This window comes from Lycium ferocissimum, chromosome 12 (genome assembly GCF_029784015.1).
Source record: "Lycium ferocissimum isolate CSIRO_LF1 chromosome 12, AGI_CSIRO_Lferr_CH_V1, whole genome shotgun sequence".
Classification (NCBI taxonomy): Eukaryota; Viridiplantae; Streptophyta; class Magnoliopsida; order Solanales; family Solanaceae; genus Lycium; species Lycium ferocissimum.
The window spans coordinates 41,531,453-41,555,973 of record NC_081353.1 but is presented as its reverse complement, the minus strand read 5'-3'; the positions used below and the strand labels follow the sequence as shown (position 1 = coordinate 41,555,973).

The 24,521-nt window shown below is 32.8% G+C and overlaps 2 protein-coding genes across 2 annotated transcripts; both read right to left on the bottom strand.

Moving 5' to 3' along the window:
- Window positions 1-8,268: 8,268 nt before the first annotated feature.
- On the bottom strand, window positions 8,269-9,612 carry LOC132040624 (BRI1 kinase inhibitor 1-like). The gene has a single exon (XM_059431278.1). The coding sequence runs from the start codon at window positions 9,299-9,301 to the stop codon at window positions 8,423-8,425; it is 879 nt and encodes a 292-aa protein (XP_059287261.1). The 5' UTR covers window positions 9,302-9,612; the 3' UTR covers window positions 8,269-8,422.
- A 9,169-nt stretch (window positions 9,613-18,781) lies between these two features.
- On the bottom strand, window positions 18,782-23,762 carry LOC132039819 (uncharacterized). The gene is made up of 5 exons (XM_059430342.1): window positions 23,384-23,762; window positions 21,753-21,881; window positions 21,258-21,422; window positions 19,944-20,249; window positions 18,782-19,138 (listed from the first exon to the last, which is right to left on the bottom strand). Exons 1-5 carry the CDS (start codon window positions 23,669-23,671, stop codon window positions 18,998-19,000), a joined length of 1,029 nt encoding a protein of 342 aa, XP_059286325.1. The 5' UTR covers window positions 23,672-23,762; the 3' UTR covers window positions 18,782-18,997.
- Between the last annotated feature and the right edge of the window lie 759 nt (window positions 23,763-24,521).

The following is a 24,521-nucleotide window of genomic DNA, read 5'->3' as shown; positions in this document are numbered from 1 at the left end:
ATGTTAGTTATGAATACAAGAAGCAATCCCAAGGGCATATAAATAATTTTTTTTTCCCATGAGAAATTGCTCACGAGAGTCGTCAATTTTGTACGAGGGAATTGGCGAAGATAAGGAACGTTAATTAGATCCCATCAAAAGAGAAGAATTTATAAGTATAAGACGCTAAATTTTGGTCTAAGGGGGGATGCAAATCGCCGCAAGTCCAAAGGAGGTAATCAAGACCTTGTGAGGGTTATTATGATATATGAATAATCTTAGTTCGCCTCCATGTTTCATGTCACGTTTCCTTCACGTTCATACCAAGCTCATGCCCAAATTCACCATATTGTTAACTACGACCCATCATTCGAGGACGAATGATCCCAAGGGGAGATATTGTAACACCCCGCATCTTGAACCGAGTTTAAGCTCATATCATTAGAGTTCCAGTGGAAACACCGAAGGTTTGAACGTTTTGCGAAAACGGTTGATAGGCCTATTTCGGGCGATAACTCCTTAATCGGTTTGGAATTTGGGAAATTACCCCCAATGAATTTGTAGTATGTGGAAATACCTTCTAACGATACAAAGACCAAGCCAATCAGAGCAAGGAGATATGATCGTCTCAATATGGCTAATAGTAAGGCACTTGAAATCCTATCGAATCGGCTAAGTTTTCGATACGTCTGCCTTCCAGCCAACTTTCGTGAAAATCTGTTATGAATTTGGGAAAACTTCCTTGATGAAAGTTGTAGCCCTTTGAAATATCTTTCCAACGGTATATTATGGGTCTTCTAACGGATCTGTGTACAAGAAGTTATGCCCATTTTACCGAACACGGCAAACCAACACTCATCGCTTCTGGGCGCGGGGGCGCGTGGAGATAGTCCCGCATCGCGGAGAGATCGCGCAACTCTGAGTTTTGAGCTCGTAACACTGCGCGATGGTCCCGCATCGCGGACCTATCGTGAAACGGGTCAGTTTCCGGTCAAAAGGTCAAGTTTACGCGTTTTTAAGTTATATTTAAGGTTTTGGGTTTATTTCCCCAAAGACCCCATTTCACGAAAAATTAACCCAAAGTCAAGAAGAACAAGTCCCAACCCCAAGATCTCCCAAGGTAAGTTTTTATCATGATTCTAGGGTGAATTTAAGTCCCTAATCCCTTTCTAACTTTGAGTAAACTCTTCTAATCCATGTAGTCAGATCGGGAACATTTTGTTGACGCGGAAACCCTAGAACCCGAATTCAAGAGACTGGGATCAAAAAGGTAATGTTTCTACTTTCTAATCATGTATAGTTGTGAATTACGAGTTCTTGGGAGAATAGTAACGGGTTTGATAAAGAGTGGGATTATATAAACCATGCCAGTAGTTTCGATTGTCAATTTGAGATCAAAGTAGTAAGATACGTGCGATGGAGAATGATGTTAATTACATCTAATTGAGATTGTAGAATCACCTAGAAGTAATAGAATGGGAATTGGGTGAAGAAACACCATTAATGTGAGATCAGCTTTATGCCCACTAAGTGTGATGGAATGTTTAGACTAATTTCAAAGCATGAATATTATTGCTAATATAGAATCCCTTTGGTTTGGCTGATATAGATCAAAAAGTCGAAATGGCCACCACCATTTTCAAAGGCCGAATGGTAGTATACGAGGCTACACCACGTTGTAGGAATACCACGATTTCCGCCTTCATTTTCATATTTACGAACATCAGAATCATAAATAGTACCTGTTTGTATGAGCATATGAATCGTTATCTCTAATTGCATAATCATTACGTTAATAATTAATATCATGAATCAAAGACGTAATCTTTATGCACTTATGTATCGTTACCACACGAAGTCTCGGGCTTAGAAATCTGTGACGTGTCAAAATGTCAAGAGTTTTCGGCCACCAAGATGTCTATTTCCGCTCAAAGATTGTTCATCGTTGTTATACCTCGGGCCTCTGTTAATTAACCATACTGTTATTACGCCGAGTTTGTTCAGGCACAAAGATGTCATAGATATTTATACACGTCGAGGTTATTAACGACGCGACTACTAGGCCGAGGCCATAACAGGTATTTATTATCGGGCTTAGGCCCCACATATAAACACAGATAATACAGATGATTCAGACATGTAGCAGAGTATTCATAACTCTACCGCCATTACGCTACGCCACGCTTTCGGCCAGCCAGATTTTGTACGCTACCGCTTTACATACCAAAAGACAATTCAAATGTGTCACGCCCCGTTAGCTCGCATCTCGCGACGCAGTAACGATATATAGTTATCGATTTCACGGCTTATGAGCGACGTATCACGACGCGTAGCCCCAGCCCTTCGGCGTTGTTTATTATCCAATAGTTCGCCTTATGTAGACAATGGCTCAAAGACTTCCAGTAGGCTTCATAGACACGCTCTATTGGGCCAGATATTTATTACGTTAATTATTACAAATGTCAGCTTGTTTGGTTTAGCCATGTTGGCTACTGTGATATGTCTTTATTGTCTAAGTATTTCCGCATTATGATATTTCAAAGGAGACTTTTTATTAATCACATTTGTTAGTTTTATTTTTATAAATTAGTTATGTTTTGATAACATCACGTTGATCCGGCCGGCCAGGTTGGTTCGCTCGGTCACATGCAGTCAGGCACCGGGTGCCGTGTTACGTCCAGGCCCAGGTTCGGGGCGTGACAGAAACATAAAGTAGTACTAGTAAGTTTTCTTTCCTCTTTTTTGAGGTATCCATTCTTTTTGAAGTTAGAGGATATTTATAAGCCTTGAGTAACTTGGGCACCATGACTTGCTACATTGCAAAACTTGGGCACCATGACTTGCTACAGTGCAAGGGACCCACATGGTCATCCACCAATTTATTCACAACATGGTTGAAATTATATTTGCTCAATTTCTTTTAATAAGGTTAAAAGATAAACACCAAATTTTAAGAAGGCCATTCCGTGAAAATTCTTGCAAGACCACTTAATGTCTGTTGGGCTGCCATAGCTTGGGCCTTTCCCATTTAGTCCATATTTCAACATTTTTTTTTGTGCGGATTGGCCTTGTATTGGGGTGGTCTTTAATTTTTATATTAATGATGTGCCATTTTTGTCCTTCATTCATATTTCGAGATTTTGGGCTCAATACCAAGAAAAAAAAAAAAAAAAAAAAAAAAAAAGACCTCAAGGTAGAATTTTGCCTGAGGGTAAAATTCTGCCTTAAGGCAGAGTTTTGTCCAAAACTCTCCCTTAGTTAGAGTTTTGCATGCGAGTTTTTTTAAAATTTTTGACTGGCGGAAATAATCGAAAGTCAAGAAATTTTAAGGACAAAAATTAAAGACTTTCATCCATGCATGTAACGCAAATTGCCCATATTTGAACAAGTAAACGAAATATGACCATCAATAACGTACTACATTAATTTAAATAAACAGAGTTCACTTTCATAGCTTACCATTCGATTACTTGAAGTTATTAATGATTTCAAATCATTTCACTATTTTGAGTTATTTGTTTCGTTGTCTGCCCATATCATCTTTTAGCAAATCTTAATATTTTAATGCTCTAAACTTTGTCCTAAACCAGAGTAATACATGGGTTATATTCAACAGTACTAGTTGTTGGGATGTGAAAGTAGTGGACCAAGTATCCAGAACCAGTGCATGCATTACTGTACTTATATGTAAATCCAAATTCCGTATACATCTAATCATGAGACCCACTCGATCTGCCTAATTGGTCTGATCATTTAGTAAATGTTTACGTGAATTGATTAATATTTGAAAAATAAATAAATTTGACGTTAAATTGAAAAGGAAAATTTGAAAGTTGAAGTTGTGTTTAGAAATGAAATACAATTGAAGTTTTGTGAGTGCAATTTGAAAAATTTAAAAAACTAATTCTAAAACTTGAAATTTGTAATTTGAAGTTAAAATAATGAACCAATTTAATAAACAAATAACTTATTTAAAATATAATCCTCAAATATTATTTCAAATTTTGTAATTTAGTACCCTACTTCTCAAATCACTGACCATTCTCTTGAAAGGAAGAAACGATCTCTTCTTGCATGCTACCTTTTCAACCTTTTGAAAATAATTTAATTTTGAACTTTTCATCTGAATGACTTAGCTTATAGTCGCACACACATATATTTACGATTGTTTTAAATCATAAATTTCAAAAGTCTTTCTTTTTTTTCTTAATCTCTGCATCATATTAAATACTGCTAGTCCGCCACATAAATTGGGATAGAGGAATTATTATTCTTCATTAATCCATCACGTGTTATTCTATTAATGAAAGAGTTTGAGTTCTCTATGTGTAAGAAAATATTTACACAACGTTGCATGTAATTTCACTTAATGAGCAACGATTGGCATAAGCCACTTAATTATATAAATGTCAACTAAGTAGTAGTACTACTAGTATTTTTTAATCCAACAAATTGCAGTCTACCTATGTATGTTCCCTAACGAAGGGGATAAAAGGTTAAAGGTCCCTAGGCCACCATGTGAAATGATTCGAAAGGAAACAAAGGCCAAAAGCTCTAGGATAATATTGGTATCACAATTATAAGAGTTGTCAATCCAAAAAGGACTAATATTTGACAGGGGAGAGTTTTTATCATGACTTGAGTTGAGTTGTGCATGAGCACATAGAAAGCTACATGTTACACATCCCTTGTTGTTTGTGGTGTTTTCGTTCTGATGGTCCCTTTTGGCTAATTTATTGTACGTCTTTAATTAACTTCTATCGACAGTATATAGCAAATATTTACGATGTGAGATTACTTAAAAGTTAATTGTAAGTAACTCATTTAATAAGTTTTTATTGGTTATAAGGAATTTGCTATGACAGGTTAAATAACGCTCATGATGATATAAAAACTATTCATACTATCAACTAATGCAACTTGAATCTATTTATTACTACCATATACCAAGTTTTATGTATAGGTGGGGTCACGACTCAAGAGTTCAATTGATTTTGTATCCATTACATTTGTTTTTTTTTTTTTTTTGGTGGGGAATGTCATCTCACAGCGAAAGTAGACTGTGGAAAAGAGAGCCAAGAAAGGACAAATTACTTTATTATAAAAATATTATTCTTTTATTCTTTTTAATTTGTTGATGTAATACATTGATTAATTTGCCATCTTATTGAATTTACTCCCACTAACCATTTGATGTCCGCTATTTTCTTAATTATATAACCCAGCTGTTCAAAGAAAGAGAAGAAAACTATTCGGAAGAAAAAAAAAAAAAAAAACTAGTAACAAAGCTGGAAAAAGGGAGAAAAGTATTTAATATGTATGTATATATATATATATATATATATATATATATATATATATATAGTTTCAATTTATGTGAACTATTTCCTTTTTAATCAAGGCCTAAAACGAATCTAATTTTCCTAATTTGGAAACAAATTCACTTTGCTTAGAATGATTTCACACAAATATTCAAGACTTGTTTTTGAACCACAAGTTTCAAAAGTCTTCACTTTTCTTAAACGCTCGCTTCTACCAAATGGCCACATAATCAAACTTTATATATATATATATATATATATATATATATATATATATATATGGATGAAAATTTGTAGCTAAAGTTATGGGATTTTCAAAAAATATTTGAAGCAAATATATGGTATATTTATTATCCTAATCATGATTAGGACTTTGATTTGGTTAAGTAAATTCCAACCATTAATTTTTAATCATGACACATGTCTCCCATTCAAATAAAAACTTGGGAAAATGGAGATAAGAGAAATGGAGGGAAGTCTCATCCGTAAAAAGATATGGCACTTAGATCTCCGAATGGATGGTCAATTAATTTTGATCATTAATTAAGAAGCTCAAATCAATTTCTTATCAACTTAATTTGAATATCATTAAGAAGTCCAAATCACTTTCCTGTCAAGTTTGACTCCTCAAAAACAAAACGAAATTACATTAACTTGGCTTGTCATACGTGTGTGAATATGTATGATGACTCGTGAACAATAATTAGATTGAAGAAGAAAATTGCCCTCAACGGTAGTTATTTCTTGTATCATTTCCTAAGACGTACAGTGCTGCTGATGAACGCGTGTGTGTGTAGAATGTGCAACATGACACTTGGACTAATTCATGCAGTTCAGGTGAAATTTTTTAATTTACTTGAATACACGTTTCTCTATGCTGCTGGTAGAACTCTATATTTACAAAATTTAATCAATATTTAAAGAGGATGAAAATTCAAGATTATAAGTCAATAGACCAATTATATTCCTCGCAACAGCCTAATATCATTGACCTGTAGCAAGAGTTCAAGATAATCAAAATCAATTAGGACACTAGCTAACTTTGTAATATGATATGTAAACTAAATTTCTCAAATTAAAATGATGAATATGGCAATTCCATGTTAACCTGCAAGACTTCAACATGAATCATCCACATATCCAATCTCATGTTTTAAAGTTCTTATATATATATATATATATATATATATACACACTAAATTTCTAAATTAAAATGAATATGAATAAGCAACTAGTTCTTATGAATATACATATCCAATCTCATGTTTTAAAGTTCTTATATATATATATATATATATATATATATATATATCTTCTATATATATATACACACACTAGTTCTTAAAAGTCCGTGCTGAGCCCGAGCCCAAGGTCAAGGTAAAGAGTACTCATAAAAATTTTAATTAGAAAAAAAATAATTTGTTTTGCATTCTTTTCTGGCACAGCTCCTTTATATGGTTGCTTCTTAATTATGTATTATTAATTATTTAAGTTGATCGCACAATTGGATAACTTACTAAAAGAATTATTTATGAGGAGACAAGTATTGCAGGAAACAACTTTTAAAGAGGCACATGTAACTTAATGTTTTGTAAATTAACATAATTTGAATTATGTAAAACAATTTCAAACTAACTATAATTGTAAATTGAAAAGACATTTTAGTATTTTATGAATTTGTTAACATATAATTTTTAGCTTAAGATAAAAATCTATGTTTTGTTATATATTAATTAGCCATTCGTAATTTCGTTGGCGATGATTAAAGCCTAGGTCTAAATATATCTATACACTCTATATTTATTCTTTCATTGAGAGACTTAGCGAACTTAACTGTAAATAAAGATAAAATTGACTCTTAACTTATTTTAATAGATGCTATTTCTAATTAACACATAAAAAATATCAAACGTATCAAAAAAATGCATTTTCTTTTCATTTTTTTTATTGTTAGTGGAATATTATTGTGTAAATTCACGTCATAATAGGCTATCAATCTCAAATAAGTTAGGATTGATTAAATTTAAATAAATTAATCATGTCTGAATGCGACGACATAACTAATAATTTTGTAAAATTGTGTTAAAATATCATACATAAATTTATATTTTCAAAATATAAATTAAAGATCATTAATAAACAAGAGCATGGGAAATTTAATAGTAATTTTAAAATTTACCCGGTGAAAAATACCATCTAGTACTTTTTCAACTGTAAATGCGCTCCTTAAAATTATTGTATTTTCTCATCTTTATCACAATTATTTTTGTTAGATATGACATCATCATTTTAGACAACTTTTAAAGCATTTTAAAGGATCTCAAAATTTGTTATATTTACCTAAGTGAATGTGGCACTCTAAGTAAGTACGGGATAGAAAAAGTACATATCCACATACAAAAAGTTAATTTGTGGGAGTATGTATTACCAAAATAGGTTTGTAAATTTCTTGATTTATTTAAAACACACTTTTGCATATGATGTCATATATATCAAACATAAGGGCAAAATTGAAAGTGCAAAACATTTGGTTAGCAAGCTTCCCAACAAAAAAGTTGAGAACTAACTAAGGACTACAAAACCCATTATGTTGTTACGTACTTATAATATATGGTAATATATGTCTCACAAGAAAATCAATTTAAGTAGACAAAATTTTATAATAATCCCTTCAAACAAGCACAAGCTTATCACCATATGTGTTTTTTAGTATGAAGACCGAGTAGATTCAAAGCAATGTAAACTAATTGAAATCTCTCCTTAGAAACAGTTGCATAGATTGAGACATAAATGTAAAGCAAGCGTTTGTGAAGTTAGCCTGACCCGTTTGGTTTATCATAAGAAGAAATCTTGGAGATCATCTATGAGTGTCAGTTAGTTATAATCATGTCCTTATTTCTTCGAGATCATCAATGAGTGTAAGTTAGTTATAATCATGTCATTTATTAGATAAATTATAGATAATTAATCGACAAAAGATAACTGATAATATGATAAACTGATAACTAACCTGCTATCACCTATTAAGATTTGTTACACGAAAAATAAGTACTAGCAGGACTAAGAGGTTAAAAAAATAAAATTTAGACCTTTTTCTTTCTGTATCACCAAATTCCTATTCATTATGGCAATTTGTTTTTGTCTTCCATTGAAACAGATTTCTTACAATGAGCAATTGCAGCTTGTATAGCAGCTTGTAACTCTTCCATAGTGCTATCACTTGAAGAAGAATTAGTATAATTATTATAAGCTCCTCCTGTTGGTGTTGCTACAAGCAGACCACTATTTGTAGGAGATGTTCTCATTGAAGCTGGTGCTGAATATTGCCTAATCTCTTTATTCTTTCCTCTTAATAAATTCCCAGAAAAAGAATATGATTGCCTATGAAATTGCATATTCCTTTTGCTTCTAAAAGATAAAAATGGCCTTACCATTCTTATGTACCTCTTCACAACTTGAGTCATCATATCAAATGTCATCTTCTTGCCATATTGCTGTGATCTCTCTTTGTTTTCTTTTTGATCTTTAACTTCATGCCCTTTTCTCCATTTTGGTGTCCCAAAAAGGGAAAAAGACTTGGCCTTTTGTTTTCCCTTAGATGTATAAGTAATATCCTCATCTAATAATGCTCTTCGATTCTTGGACTTTTGGACTTTATGGTCTTCAAAAAAGTGATCTTTTGTTGGAAGAGTGAAACTATCAAGGGAATTGGTGGAAGATCTAGGGGATGATATGGGGAGATGAGAAAGAAGGTGAAGAGGAAGTAAGTGGCCATGGAAGAAAATATCATCAGCTGGTGATAAATCTATGGCAAATGATGATGAAGAAGAAGTAGAAGGTGGGATTTGTTTTGTTTGTTGAAATGAGATTGTGAATGAGAATTCATGTGAAGGAGATGATGAATTAGATGAAGGTGGTGTTGATGAGGCTTCAATGTTGCTGATGACCTTTTGATGATCACTTTCTTGATTTCTCTGCTTCTTTTCTTTGTGATCTCTCATGTTTTGGTGTTGGATGTGTTTAGAGGGTAACAGAAGTGCTATAGTAAGATCTAATATGGAGTGTTTCTCTAACTTTTCTCTTATTATTCTTCTTTGTATAAAGGGACAAAAAAATTACACAAAAAGAAGAAGAAGAAGATAAGGATATGAGAAGAAGGGGTTTTTGTTATTGGTGGACAGAGTTATTCGATATATCTATGCTGGTGAAAAATATTAAATACTTCCTCCCGTCTCAATTTATGTGGCACCATTTGATTTGGCACGGAATTTAAGAAAGAAATGAAGACTTTTGAAATATGTGGTCCAAACAAACCTTATATAAATGTCTTGTTGTAAATCATCTCATAAAGTTAAATTATTTGTAAATATAGAAATGTAACATTCTTTTTTATATAAATGCACACATAAATTTGAGTACTACATATAATTAGTCGAGGCGTGCACAAACCGACCCGGACCCCATAGTTATATTTAGAAAGGTCTTTATTATTGGGTGATGGTGCAGGGGAGGGAGTTCTTGCTCGGAGACTAAAATGTCGTATGAAGGGACAAAATAATTTAGAAAAAAAAAAAAGAGTAAGGATATGATAAGAATGGATTTTTTGGACAAAGTTAGTAAGGATATGATAAGAATGGATTTTTGTTATTGGTGGACAAAGTTATTTAGTAATTATTCCGGTAGAAGATAGCAGATATTTCTTAAAATTAGTTGAGCTATGCGTGTTAAGTTGGTATGGACTCCATATATATATATATATATATATATATATATATATATACTATTATATATAAGAGGGAATGTGAGGACTTTTGTAGTCCTCACATTAATTTCCCAAATTTTTAAAAAAAAATTCATTAATTACTTTTATGTCCTAATTTTATTTATTTAAGTCAATTTTTTTGTTTTTTGTTTTTTAAAGTCTAGAAAGGACTGGGACTTTTGTAGTCCTTACAATAATTTTCAAATTTTTTTAAAACTTTTTAATTAATTACTTTTAGGTCCTAATGTTATTTATTTATGTCAATTTTTTTGTTTTTGTTTTTGGCCTATCGAACCTCCTACCTCATTTTTCATGATTTTGCTCGATACATTTCCGAGCCCAATTAAAATGCATCGTATGAGGGGAGGCTTCTCCAAAGATTTTTTTCCATAAAAAATTAAAAAGTTAAATTCGTATTTGTCTTAAAAGTTCATTAACTATGATATAGATTATTTATTTAGAAAAAAAAAAATTAGGATACATAAGTTATAATGTCAAATGGGTTCCAAATTTGATTTGAATTAAATAATTTATTGGAAGTTAAAATATTAAAGGAAGATGGAATGAAAATTAGTTGAGATATGCGTGTTAAGTTGGTATGGACTCCATATATATATATATAAAAAGACTTTATTGTTAGGGGATGTTGCAGGGGAAGGCTGGGGTGAGGGGTTTTTTTTTTTGGGGGGGGGGGGGGGGGGGGGGGGGGTTCTTGATTGTTGACTAAAATGTTTTATGCTAAGTCTGTTGTGTGGCAAACTGGCAATTATAGTAAATGGACATAGTTGAAGGTTTTGGGCATGTGGTGGGCTGGTGGCTCTGAGATGGAAATGGAATTTTTGCAAAGGGGATGGGATCTTTTTTCATGTAAGCAATTAAAGTTGCCAGTTATTGGGAAAGAACACTGACAGAACAAAGTCCAAGGTTTTCTAGTTTTTTGTAAAAATCTGTAGGTGAAACATATTATTGTACTATAATAAGTAGTAGTATAATGTAATGTAAAATAATGGGTATCTAGCTTTGGACGCCATCTCATAATACTCAAATGATTTCCCCATTCTACTAAGAAGTCATGCTTACGTACCTACACATTCTTAAATGTCTTAAAGAGCTACTACCAACCGATGTAGGTGAAAGAAAAAATTAACAGAAAATAAAATAAAAAACGGCTTTGAGGCGTGAAGATTCGACTGTCCTTAAAGAGTTATCGTTTGTATTCAGATTTTGGGGAAACACAAACGATTATCTTCAGGATACAACAAAGTCAAAATATACTTGCAGATTTTTCTATATTACTTCGTTGGATCCTTTCAGAAAAGACACCCGGCCCGCGCCCCAAGTCTTGAATATATATTATATAATTACTCACACACTTTAGGAGTGTGTACTTATCAAAGTACATAACGTGACAAGGACTTTTAAGGTCCACAAATAACTCTTCCATCACCAATGTGGGAGTGTACTTATATTCCCAATTTGATATAGCAAACTATCTTTCCAGCAGTAGGTTTGTATCCTTTCACCCTTAAATATGAGTATCGAGTTCTAACCTTGAAAATATAGAATGTCCAAGCGGAGAGCGTATTACCCTTTTAGTAATTTTATCTAATGTGAATCCGGATTAATCGGATAATAAATTCTGGATACCCGATGATTAATCGGAAAATATTAGATGCACTGCACCTTTCGCAAGAAGAATCTTTGATTTGATAACACAATTAGATTATTTTCTTCCCACTTAGATTGGCAATTTCAGTGTCTTGGTATCCTCGTTCTACACCAAATGACTTGGGAAAAGCTGTTTTATTCTTCTAGTTTCTTAATTAGTGTTTGGTACTTTCTCACTGTCCGTTGCAATTTAAATTTTGAGAGTCAAATTTCTTTTACTTTCAGTATAATTCATATATAGAGTCCTTAAGTTCTGAAAAATAATTTATATATTTACATATTACGTAAAAAGTAATATATGTCACAATAATTAATAATTCAAAATATTAAAAAACATATGAAAGAATCGCGGTCGAAGAAAAACTCATTTGACTCTCGAAATTAGAAAGCTGCCACATAAATTGGGACGAAGGGAGTACTTATTTTGGGGTGGGTCTGATTAACTTGGATTTGTATCGGAAAGTGCACTTTAAGGATAAAACACTTCTTACCAAAGGTGACTCTGTTAAAGATTATGAGATGTTTCATTAACGATAAAGAATACTTACTACGTACTCTACCACAAGTACTTACTACGTACCCTACCACAAGTCTACAACCTTTGATGGTAGGTCTTTTATTTTATGGCCTCTATTAGACTACTAGGTAGAAGATATTCTCGTCTAGCACCAGTTTGCACACTTCGTTATTTAATACTTTGATATATCGGTGTGTGTGGTGTGTAAGCAATGCCAAAATTGTATATGTACATATAAGTAGAGTACTTAACAACACAATTTTTAATTAATGAGGGAGTTGTTTCTAATAAGAAGTTTACCAACTCTTTTCATTTTTCATTCAAGTTGGTGAAAACTTTAATTTGATGTAGTCTACTGTAAGAAACTTCTTAACCACCAATTTTGAACTTTTACCCCCGGTTTGGATGGTGGTTTCCCACGGTTCATTAATGTATGGTTTTTTATGAAATCATATTTGTTTCCATTATTCTTAAAATTATATGGTATGGTGTTGTAAACCCGTGGTTCATTCCATGGTTATATAACCATGAAAAGTCCCAATTTTTGAAACCACAGATTTGATGGTTTTTCCGTGGTTACATATTTCATTTCTCCATTATACTCCACCCCTACCCTACCACTCACCCCCCATCCCACCCCTGCCCCACCCCACCCCACCCCCGCACCCAACTACCCCACTCCTTTGCCACTCACCCCAACCACCACCCACTACTCCTCACCACCGCCCAACCCCACCCCACAACAACTCACCCCCACGCTCACCCCACACCACCCACCCCTCCACCACCCCCACCCACTGCCCCTTACCACCACCCAACCCCACCCCCACAACCACTCACCCCCACCCTACCACCCACTACCCCGACTCTCATCCCACAACCACCCACCTCACACCACCCAACCCTCCACCAGCCCCACCCATTACCTACTTATTTTTTAAAGTTCCTATTTTATTCTTTTCCTGAGTTTTATTAATATATATATAAATTAATTTCTAATTAAGAGTTAAGGGTATTTTAGTAAACTTACAAGTTATTATACAATACCATACAGTCAAACCAAACAATAAAAATATTATTAAACCACAACAAACGATACAGTCTATCCAAACATTGTGTTCATTAATACAGTACAATACAATACAACCATACTGTACCACACCATACTGAACATTAATGAACCATGGGAAACAACCATCCAAACAGAGGGTTAAGTGTTTTTAACAAATTAACTTGACCTTTTCCAAATTCTGTCTCTAGTAATTGACCATTTAAACATGCTGAAATTCTATCCATCCCAAAACCTCATAGTTGCACTGCAACCATATATATGGTCTAATTCTTCTATGAGTCATTTTTCACTCAATTACTATAATTTTTCCACTTGTGATCATATGTGTGAGCTATGTATTGTTGGAAATTGATTAATTTCCTTGTAAATAGAATCTTGATTTTTTCCTTGTATGTTGGGTCTTATATTTATTTTCTTTGTCTAAGTAATGCCTACATGGAGTATATTATAAGCATATGATTATTTGTCTAAGAAAGTTTTCAATGCCCCTATCTCATACGAAATGATGATGATCTGCTTACATAACAAAGACAACCACAATGGATTTAATTTCAATGTGCGACTTCTAGAAGTCTATCCTTAGACTCTTGGTATACTATCCAGTTGAAAATTGCATAACAAACAAAGAGACGTAAGAAGAAAATGAGTTTGTTGATTGATGGAACTTGGTAGGTTATGCAACCTCCAAATGGTTCTATAATAAGATAAGAGTCAAACATTCCCATCTAACTAGTATGAGTATACAATATGGTTTGCATATTATGTTGGAAAAAGTGAGAGAGGTATCTTGCAATAGGTGTCCAGATTCATGCTTATCAAAAAATGTCTATTTTTTTTTTTTTTTTTTTTTTTTTTTAACATTTAGCGTATCGTTATTATTTCATATATGGATTATTATTTCTATTCTAGTCGTTAGTTAGTCCATTATGATTAAATATCTCCATTCCTCTTGTGAGGACACACATTATTTTTCTTCTTGTGAGACACATAACAACATAAGTATTCTTTTTCTTTTTCTCGTCATGTTTCCTGTTATAACTCCTTGTTCTTTCTTATTTTTGCTCCTTATTTATATTAGAAAAGTTTGTTGAATACTGAAGAATACTTACACGAGTGAAATATCCTTAACGACAATATCATCAATACGCATCAAGCTGGATGAGAATCTCCGTGATTATATTCCAATAACGTAAGGCTTTATATGAGGACAGAAATAGAAGTGTTACGCCCCATTCAAATGATGCTTTTCTCAAATTTTTATCAAAGTTCATCCTATTATATATTAGGATTACAATTATTCAATTCAAATCTCCACAATAGATTAGCAGATATATACGTATGATTAGGCAGAATACATGCTTTATATTAGAATTTGTATTAAAATTTAATATATCAACAGAATTCTGTACACCTAAGAATTTAATTATCATGTCACCTGTTTAACATACTTTATTATTTTTACATAATGAAGTACAGTGCCATATGCATCAATCGATCAAATCAGCGCATGTTGAATTAATCTCTTATAGTATTGTCTCCTATAGTCGAAGAATTAACATAAAAACTAACTGATCCCTATGAAGAGGACTAATATTTGTTTTGGTTCAAACTCTTTTCCTTTTAAACACGTGATTTTAATGAAAGTTTGTGACTTTGTGGAACACATACACGTATTATGTACAGTGTTAAAAAGAAAACAGCAAGTGACCTAATGGTTGGTATAATCAAGACCCAAAAGACTATAAGATCAGCCGTATAGTTAAAAGATGTACTGATTATCGATAGATATAAATTACCAATCGTCGAACATTAGAAAAATAGAAAAACGGAATTGAAGAAGAAAGACTTTGTCCTAAAAGATCATTGTCCTCAAAGAACAATTTCCTTCAAAATTCATAAGGCCCTAGTATAATGCGAATTAACTTCAACTACTTCAAGAGAGTCCTTATATTTATAAAATTTAAGAGATAACTTTTCAAAAAAGCAATTCTTTTAAGACCACCAAATATTACAATTTTACTTAATACCGAATTGGATCAATTTCTCCTTAACAAATAAATATTTTGGGCTATTTGATCTTTTCCCATCTGACAAAAATATTCTTATATTCTTGCTAGTCCACAAGTTTTCCTATGCCAAAACGGTTTCCGTCATTTTCTCTATTCGTTGTTATATTGCTCTTTAGGACCACACACACGTCACACGTGTACTAACAAGTGGCCCTCTTTAAGGCCATGTTAAAAGCACATTACAATTTTGGCTACTTAGTTAAGGGCGTGAATATCTCAATCATAGAGGCATTATATGGATGGACAGTTCATCTTTTCCACTAGAACCACATTCAATCATCCAAAAAATATACATAAATCTAAAGATAAGAAATGGGGGAAAAAAGTCTGAGGAGTGAAGAAAGGAGACTTTCAACATTTTATTTTGTCTTATGCCATGTTGCTTGCTTACTTGTCTTTTCTTAATTCCTTTAGACTCTTTCTTTTTTATAAATTTAAAAGACATCAAAATTTTCAAGTGGCTTAGTGGAGAAAGCAGAAAAAGGGGAGAAAAAGTTATCCCCACAAAGAATCTTTGTTGCTATGACTGTGAACTCTTTGTTTTATCCTATGTTTGCTTCTCTCTTTCTCTCGTTCTGTGCCCCACCCCACCATACTTCTTTACCCCTGTAGTCACAAGAAGAAAATTTGGTTAGTATATGTGTTGGACCTTTTCTTCTTTAGGAGTTTAGGAGTGTTGTTCATTTTGTTTTATGATTGTGGTTAGGGGTGTACGTGGTTGGTTCGGGTTTTTAAAGGCCAAACCAAACCATTCAGTCGGGTTTTTAAATCTATAAACCAAACCAAACCAACAAAAGTCGGGTTTTTCGCGGCGTGCTCGGGTTTTTCGGATTTTTTCCGGTAAAGTCTTCATACTAAAATATTCAACGAAAAAAATAATGAAATTGCATAAAATAAAATGATCATAATCTAAAAATACTACGTCATGCTACATTAAATACGGCTAATTTATAAGGCATGTAGAAAATGATAATAATCTAAAAGTACTAAGTCATGCTAAAATAAGTACGGCTAATAAGTATTAATTACATGACTAGATATTAAAGAAAAAAATAAATAAGTTATGTATTTTCACGTTCTAAACTAATATAAAACTAAAGAATAGATATCAACATTATTGTCATTCCAGTGTTAGATATGAATTACTTTTGTTAGCATTAGTATTGATTTGATTTTTGTTGAGTTTTATTTGAGTTACTAATATCATTGGGCTATAAAACTTATTGGACCATTCAAAATTATAATTCCAAGCTTGAAATAATATGTTAAAAGACAAAAAACTATGAAAAAGTTAAAGAAACATTTATAAATGACATTAAAAATAAATATTTTAATGTATAAAATATGTTTGAAATTTTATAAATGTAATGTCGGGTTGGTTTGATTCGGTTTGACTTTTTTAGTTAAAACCAAACCAAACTAATAGTGTCCGGGTTTTTCTTTTTAAAACCAAACCAAGTCAAACCAAACCACTAGTCGGGTTTTTTTCTCGGTTTGGTTCGGATTATCGGTTTGGTGCGGTTTGTCGGTTTGCTTTGTACACCCCTAATTGTGGTGTTCGAGTGTGTATCTTAACTAATTCTACGATGTATCTGTTACTTTCCACAAGCACATGTAGCGAATAACACTATCCACTAAAGCTTGAATAGAAGAGAAAAAATCACTTAGGAGTAGTTTTTTGTCTCCGTTGGGGATTGAAAGTAAGACTCCATGACTCTCAATCCACCTCAATTGACCATCACGTCACAACCTTGAATGCGGAAAGTTGTTTTTGTCGGTGCATAAACTATAGTAATTATTATGTGGGATATAACTTTTTGTCCCTTAGATATTGATGTATTCTGATTTCAAATTTTGTGATATGATTAAGCAGATTTAACTTTTAATCAATTCACATGTGTGATTTTGCTCTCTTTATATCTGAGATATCTTATAATTTGACTCATTTTTAAAATAATTATTCTCAAATATGAAGTAACTATACAAATTTAACATAACGCACGGATAATTAAATGATTTTTGTGTAAACAATTTATTAGTTTGTGAAAATTCACAAGCTTTGGGATAAAAAAATACCCATTTTTAGTTAATATAATGTGTCAATGTTCCAGGGCAAACCCAGCTTCAATGGATGGATAGCAGCACAAATCAAAGACTTGTCTAGTGCTATTAAAGCCGTAAAGGTATTTTCCAAATTCGAAGAGACAAAAGGGTGAGACAAAAGGGTGAGACAAAAACACAAAACAGCCGTTCATTGATACTTCCACATTAAGAGGTTGACACAATGAGAAAATACATACTTTGTGTCTTTGGCACTAAAGGATAAAACCAAATAAACTCAAGACAACTCATGTTTGGAAAAAATTCCCTCCAGCTCTGCAGCCACAAGTATACCTGGTCCCAATATTTGAATTGGAAAGTGAAGTAACATGACAGCTACTTAGCAAGGTGGTTTATTTGTATAACTATTTGGTAATCCGGTATCCACGGGCCATGGCCCGACTAGTCCCATTTCTCACCATGTCGCACACATGGAGAAGTGTCATCACCAAAGTTCGAACTTGAGACCTCTGGTGTGATTAAAAGGTGAATGGATTCCATTCTACAACATGCCACTGCACCCCCTCGGTAGTAGTAGCAAGGTTTATAATCATCAGCTATCCGGTATCCGTTAGTCATGCCTCGACTGGTCCAATTTCTCATAGGGCACGTTAAAGAAGTAGTGTTGTCACCAAATTTCGAACAAAAGACTTCTGATTAAAGAGTGAACAGATCCCATCCTACAACATCCCACCCACACTTCGATGTATTGCAACTCTTTAGAAGTGTCATTTTTGCAGATTCATAAACTATCTTATTAATTTGCAATTTATACTACTACAATCTTATCTTCTAGCAGTCCAGCTATAAAACATATTGCTGCATCAATGCAATTTAAATTTGAGTGTATGTTTTGTCTGCTGTTAGTGTAAGAAAGTGGTAGACAAAACATACAGAAGTAAACACACGAAGAAGTTAAGAGGATTTAACATATAGTATATATACAAAAGAAAAACTGATCTATCTATGCAGTATAATTTTCCAACTGTTAAGCATGTATAGTTTAGCCCTAGTATTAACTATTGACCCTAATTTATGGAGGCTTCAGTACTCTCATCCACTTTCGAAATAATTTACCCTTGTTACATACACCTAAAAAGGAAGAAAAGAAAGTAAAATACTTGTCCCTGTATATGCAGTGAAAGTTTCAAATCATAAGTACATAAAAAGATATGTAGCGACGAATGATCAAGCTTTCAGTACTTCAGTTATTCCTAGTAATGAAATTTTAGAATGCACCAGCAGTTCACTCTTGCAAGGAGAGCAGAACAGAAAATAACATGGACGCAGAACTGAATTCTCAAATCGGCTGAAGTTTATAACAAAAAGAGGTTCATTCTAAATTAGCTGCAACTAAAATGAAGTGCGAGTGTCTATGTTCTTTCAGTTCTGTGGCAGTTTAGATGAAATGACGCAAATATGAGGATGTTATGCACCAAGAAATCACTTCATCTCAAGGATAATCTACATGTAATGAGACACTATACATTTTCGATATAATGTTACATGTCAGTACTTAATCAATCCCAAGCTCTTCAACCAAGGAAGCACCTCGGACAAACCCTCTTTCAAGCTTCTAGGGTGGTAATCCAGTTCTTCCTTTGCCTTGTCACAGGAGTAAGCCCACTGATGTCTAAGCACGCAAACAGTCTGTTCAAGTTGATGTATAAAGAGGTATAAAGATTAAGATCCAATGCAAGCTAATGAGTTATTAAGAGAAGAAAAAGAAAAGAAACGTAGGTCAGCCAAAACCACAATGCATAGAACATGTAAAACCCCTTCGACGTCATCATCTGTTTTTGGGACAGGGGTGAAAAGAATAGGCCTGCTTATGTGCTAACATTATTTTCTACTTTTGTTTGGTGCAGCAAATACTATATCTTTTAGAACATCCAAATGTTTTTAAAGAAGGAAAACCAAGCAAAGAGGCACATGTACTGCCCAAGTATGCAAATGCAAAACCCAGAATTAGAGTGTTTAGTTTAAGAAATAAGCAGTCAAAAATAAGCAACATAAATGGTCATCAAACATAAAAATCAGATGCACAAACCTTTGCCCTGTACATCGTTTGAAAGTAATAATCCCGAACTCTAGGTTCAAAATGAAAAAGGTCTACTAGATATACTAAGAAAATAATTTGTCACGCTCAGAGCCAAATGCGAAGGCACAGCCATCCACGTCAGAATAACAGATCCACAGCAATTTCAGCAGGTGAAGTGAAGACAAGCAACAAAACAGCCATTCAAACTTGATTTTCAAGAATTAATTTTGCAAGAACCTTAAAAAAGAATAGAAAAGAAAGCTAAGCCCTTTATATATCTGTCCTTGTGACATTACTGCATAAAACCAATTCCCTCTTTTTCCGATGATCGTCTCAACTCACAAACAACTTAAGACATACTCCCCTAAAAAACAAGTATAACAAATAAAAACTTAGTATCAATGTGTTTCTTACCGGAGGACTGATTAGAGGAAGCTTTCCTGTTAATTTGGAGAAAAGAACTGATAACCAGCCATAAGCTTCAATAATAAGTAGGGGAATACCAAACGAAGGCCTCTTTGTGTGAGTGATGATAGCAGCTATGTCGAAAACTTCCTTAAATGACGCATTCTCCCCAGTAAGAAGATACCTTTCACCTGGTTTGCCTTTGTTCATAGCTGCAATATGTCCATCAACCACATCATCAACATGGCTAAAAGAAAACCTGTCATTTGCTTGGCCAATGTAACCAGGTAAACGCCAATTAAAGCGTTCAATTATCTGAAAAAGAAATATGTTTAAACTCAATAGTCAATACCACATAAATTTCATATGTATGACAAATAAAGTTACAGAAGATAATTAGTAAAATTGCCAAATCCTACAATTGGAAGATGAGCATTGAACTGAAGCACTATTTTCTCTACCTGGTTTGAACAGGCAATGTACCGAAAGGCAAGGTGAGATACAGAGTCCCTCAATTTTTTGATAGTGGCAACTTAGTTTTAACCTTTTTTAGTTAGATGATACCCTTCAAATTTACACATTGAGGAAGTTTCGGTTAGAAATTTATTCGAGATTCACAGGCAAAATGGAAAATTCCTGATTATCTCCTTTTTAGTTTTACCACTTCTCCTCATCTTCTCCTTCCCATTTTGAATTTCCTCTCTCTCCATTGGACCTGTATTGGCAAACCTCATGCTTCATTTCTCATCTTCATCTTTTTCTTCACTGGATCCTTTTTCCTACGCCGTCTCCTTTCCACTCTTTCCCTTACTTTTCTTTTTCTTTTTTCACATTTTGTTTTTCCTTCTACTCCTCTTCGTCTTCTTCCTCCACCCATCTCCAATTTCTCATCACACATACTCCAGACAAGTCTAATGAACTGACTTTGATGAAGAAGTCTAATGATGTATCTCTTCTAACCTTCTACTACTCTCCTCAACTCTTTTTTCTATTTTGATTTTTTGTCTCTTTCTTCTTTCGCTTACAACCAGGGTAGTAAAAGAATTTCAAATGATTATTTGCTAATTCTAGGGAAAAGGATGAAACAAAATTAATTAAAAACCACACCTCTTATAGAATGGTAATTATGGCATCATTGAACATGCTTTAGTCTTGGGAAAAAACAGTCATTATGCATGAAATGATAGAACATGTAAAAGCTTTTAATCAACTACAAGAACATTGCCAACGTAGCTACGACCAAATCCAGAACATTAAAACAATTTAGCAAACGGGCAATAATATTTCCAGCCATAAAGGGAGGAAAAAGGTTGAAATATTTACCATACGGGCAATGACATTTCCAGCCGTGACCTTCCCGGGACCATATATGACTCCTGGATAAACAGGCACTATTGGTATTCCTTCAGACGCAGCATCTAATGCAACTTTATCAGCAATAGCTTTCGATTTCTCATACTCCGTACAGAAGAATTTTCCAGAATGAGTCTGAATTTAATAATAATTAGTTAAACCTTTATGAGAAAAGCACATCTAAACATATTAACTGCATGTGCTTAATTGTGTCAACCACTTCATCTGACAGCTCAAACTGTCAAACACCTCTGTTATTTATTTTTTCATTTATAGCTTGCTTCGTCGCGTGTGGACCTAATTCTTTTTCTTGGACTAATCATAGTTTTCAAGTGATGATGAGACTCAAATATAGGACTTTTGCTTGGTCTGATACGTAAACCGTCTCATTTAAAGCTTACACTGTTAAAGAAGGAATACATTTATTTATTTTAGATCTGTAACACATTCGATCAGCTTTCATACCTGAGTTTCATCTGCAATATATCCATCAGTTGGTCCCAAGGCAAAAAAAGATGATGTGTACACAATTTTCTCTATAGTTCCTGTTTCTTTATAAGCTTTCAACACATTCTTCAAGCCTCCAACATTGACCTATAAATGCAGAGCAATAACATCAATAAGTCTAAATCAGCTATAAATACCTAAAAGTAGCAATAAAGAGTATAGTTGGTTTAGCAGAACTCTGGAATTTCTTCTCATGAAAAATGTTTTCTTTGATATTAGTTCCAGTGTTAGCTCATTTTCTTAAGGTCCCGTTTGGCCATAAGAATTATTCACTTTTTTCCGGAATTAGCGTTTGGTCATGAAAATTCCAAATACAACTTGAAGTTGTATTCCGGAATTTGAAAAACAAGAAAAACTTGTTTTTCAAGTTTTTGACTTTTTTCACAACCAAAACAACTACATTTCAACAAAAAAATACAATTTCAAAAACTATGGCCAAACACAACTCCAACTCCAAAATTCCAAAAAAAGTGAATTTTTTTTTTTTTTTTGTTTCTACGGCCAAACGCCTACTAAATTTTCCAACCCTTTCTTCTCATCATTTGCTTCAATAAACATTACTCCTCCCGATTCATAATAAGAGTCCTTTTGGCCTTTTTATTTTGGTCCAAAATAAGTGTTCTTTTACATAATCAAGAATTTATTAGTAATTGTTTTCTGCCAAATTTACCCCTGTTGACAAATGAGTTTTTTCTGTAATCAAGAAATTATATTACATTACCATTTAATTAAGGATAAGTTAGTCAAAATACCATTTTTTTTTCCTTCTAGGATTTAGTATTTTCTTAAAGGGTGTTCCAAAGGCCAAAAGGACACTTATTATGAACCGGAGGGACTATAGTCGATCTTTAGGAGTACTAAAATATCACAAAAAAAACTATAATTCCAATATCATTTAATACTCGATAATATCAGAAAAAAAGCTATTCTTATAGCCTATCATTCCAATATCATTTAATACTCAAAAATATCAAGAAAAATAATCTTTCAAATTAAAACATTTTCAACGAATAAACATTTTCGACCATCAAATTATACTCAAAACTATAAAATAAAAAAATAAAAATATATCAACAACAACAACAATTAATACTCCAAAATATCATTAAAAGACTATTTTTATAGGCTCAACCACCATCAATTAATACTCAAAAATATCCCAAAAAAAAAAAAAACTAAAATTCCACCCTTTTTGAATACTCAGAAATACCTTAAATAAGACTATTCTTATATGGCTCCACCCAGTGGCGGAGCCACATAGAGCCGAGGGTGTTCATTCGAACCGACTCGGCGGAAAAAAATATTATTTTTACAAGGTTAAAATTATTTTTTATGTATATATAGTAGATGTTGAACCTGCCTTAGACACGTTTTACTTTTTATTCTTTTGTATGCATTACTTTTATATTTTAACCCTCGAAGAAAATACTTTCCTCGCGACTGGCTCCACCATCAATTAATACTAAGAATTATCATCATCTACTTGTATTGTTATATATATAATAATAAATATATCAAATGTAACATACTTTTATACCTCAAAACTAAAAAATAACTCTTCAAATTAAAACATGTATTATTGTGCTCACGGAGATGAATCTAGAAGGATCTGGAAGCCAAGGTTCAACTAAAGCAGCAACATGAAAGATGACGTGGCAACCAGAGCAAGCTTGGAGGAGTGACTGATAATCTGTTACATCTCCGAACACAAATTCTAGGGTTCCGTCGCCGTCAGTAGGCTGAGGTAGAGATGATAGATCGCTTGTACGGCGAACGAAGGCTTTGACGTGGTAACCGCCGTTTAATAACATGTGGCAGAGACGTCCACCTAGGTAACCGGAAGCACCGGTTACCAATACCACGTCCTTCTTCTTCATTTTTCTATTTACTTTTCACGTTCCTTTAGAGTCAACCCTATCTGATGTATACTTCTAAATAAATTAATATACTAAAAATATAATTATTAAAATATAAATTAATATTCTCTTCATTCTAAATTTATATGAGGATTGATCTATTTGAAGAGTCAAGTAATTTTTTTTTAATTACATTTCAAGCATAGATTCTAATATTTTATAAGAAAATTTATATAATTAAAAATTATATAAAAAAAATAACTAATTCCTCCGTTTCCAATTTATATATATATTTTTCTTTCCATTCTAAAATCGAATGATACATATCTATATTTAGAAATAATTTAACTTAAAACTTTTCCTTTTACCTTTAAAGAAATGAGCCTTTGAATTATTTTAGCTAACAAATTTCAAAAGTCTTCTTTTTTTTCTTAAATTTGGTGTCTTCTCAAATCATATCACATAAATTAATATTCTCTTCATTCTAAATTTATAGTTGATCTATTATTCATTTTAAACTAAAAAGCTTAGATTCTAATATTTTATAATAAAATTTATACATTTGAAAACTATATAAAAAATACTACTCCTTTCGTTCCATAATAAGTGTCACTTTAGCAAAAAATACGCATATTAAGAAATTAATAATGCAATATGAAGTTTACCAAATTACCCCTATATAATAAAAATAAATTATTTTTACTTTATTGTGAAAGATACATTTTTTGATATCGTAATCCAATAATATCGTTATTATGTTACTTTTAATTATTGTATTGAAAAAAATAAACAATTTTCTATGTTTAAAAATAATTTAACTCGAAAAACTTTTGACATTTATTATGAGACGGAGTGAGTATAAATATAATTA

What these genes read in the sequence shown, in the direction of transcription:
- LOC132040624 (XM_059431278.1), bottom strand. Translation starts at nt 9,301, where the DNA reads ATGAGAGATCACAAAGAAAAGAAGCAGAGAAATCAAGAAAGTGATCAT.
- LOC132039819 (XM_059430342.1), bottom strand. Translation starts at nt 23,671, where the DNA reads ATGAAGAAGAAGGACGTGGTATTGGTAACCGGTGCTTCCGGTTACCTA. An exon ending in ATCCTTCTAGATTCATCTCC is followed by an intron (nt 21,882 to 23,383) that starts GTGAGCACAATA and finishes CTGCATTTATAG; the next exon opens with GTCAATGTTGGAGGCTTGAA. An exon ending in ATATTGCAGATGAAACTCAG is followed by an intron (nt 21,423 to 21,752) that starts GTATGAAAGCTG and finishes TATTAAATTCAG; the next exon opens with ACTCATTCTGGAAAATTCTT.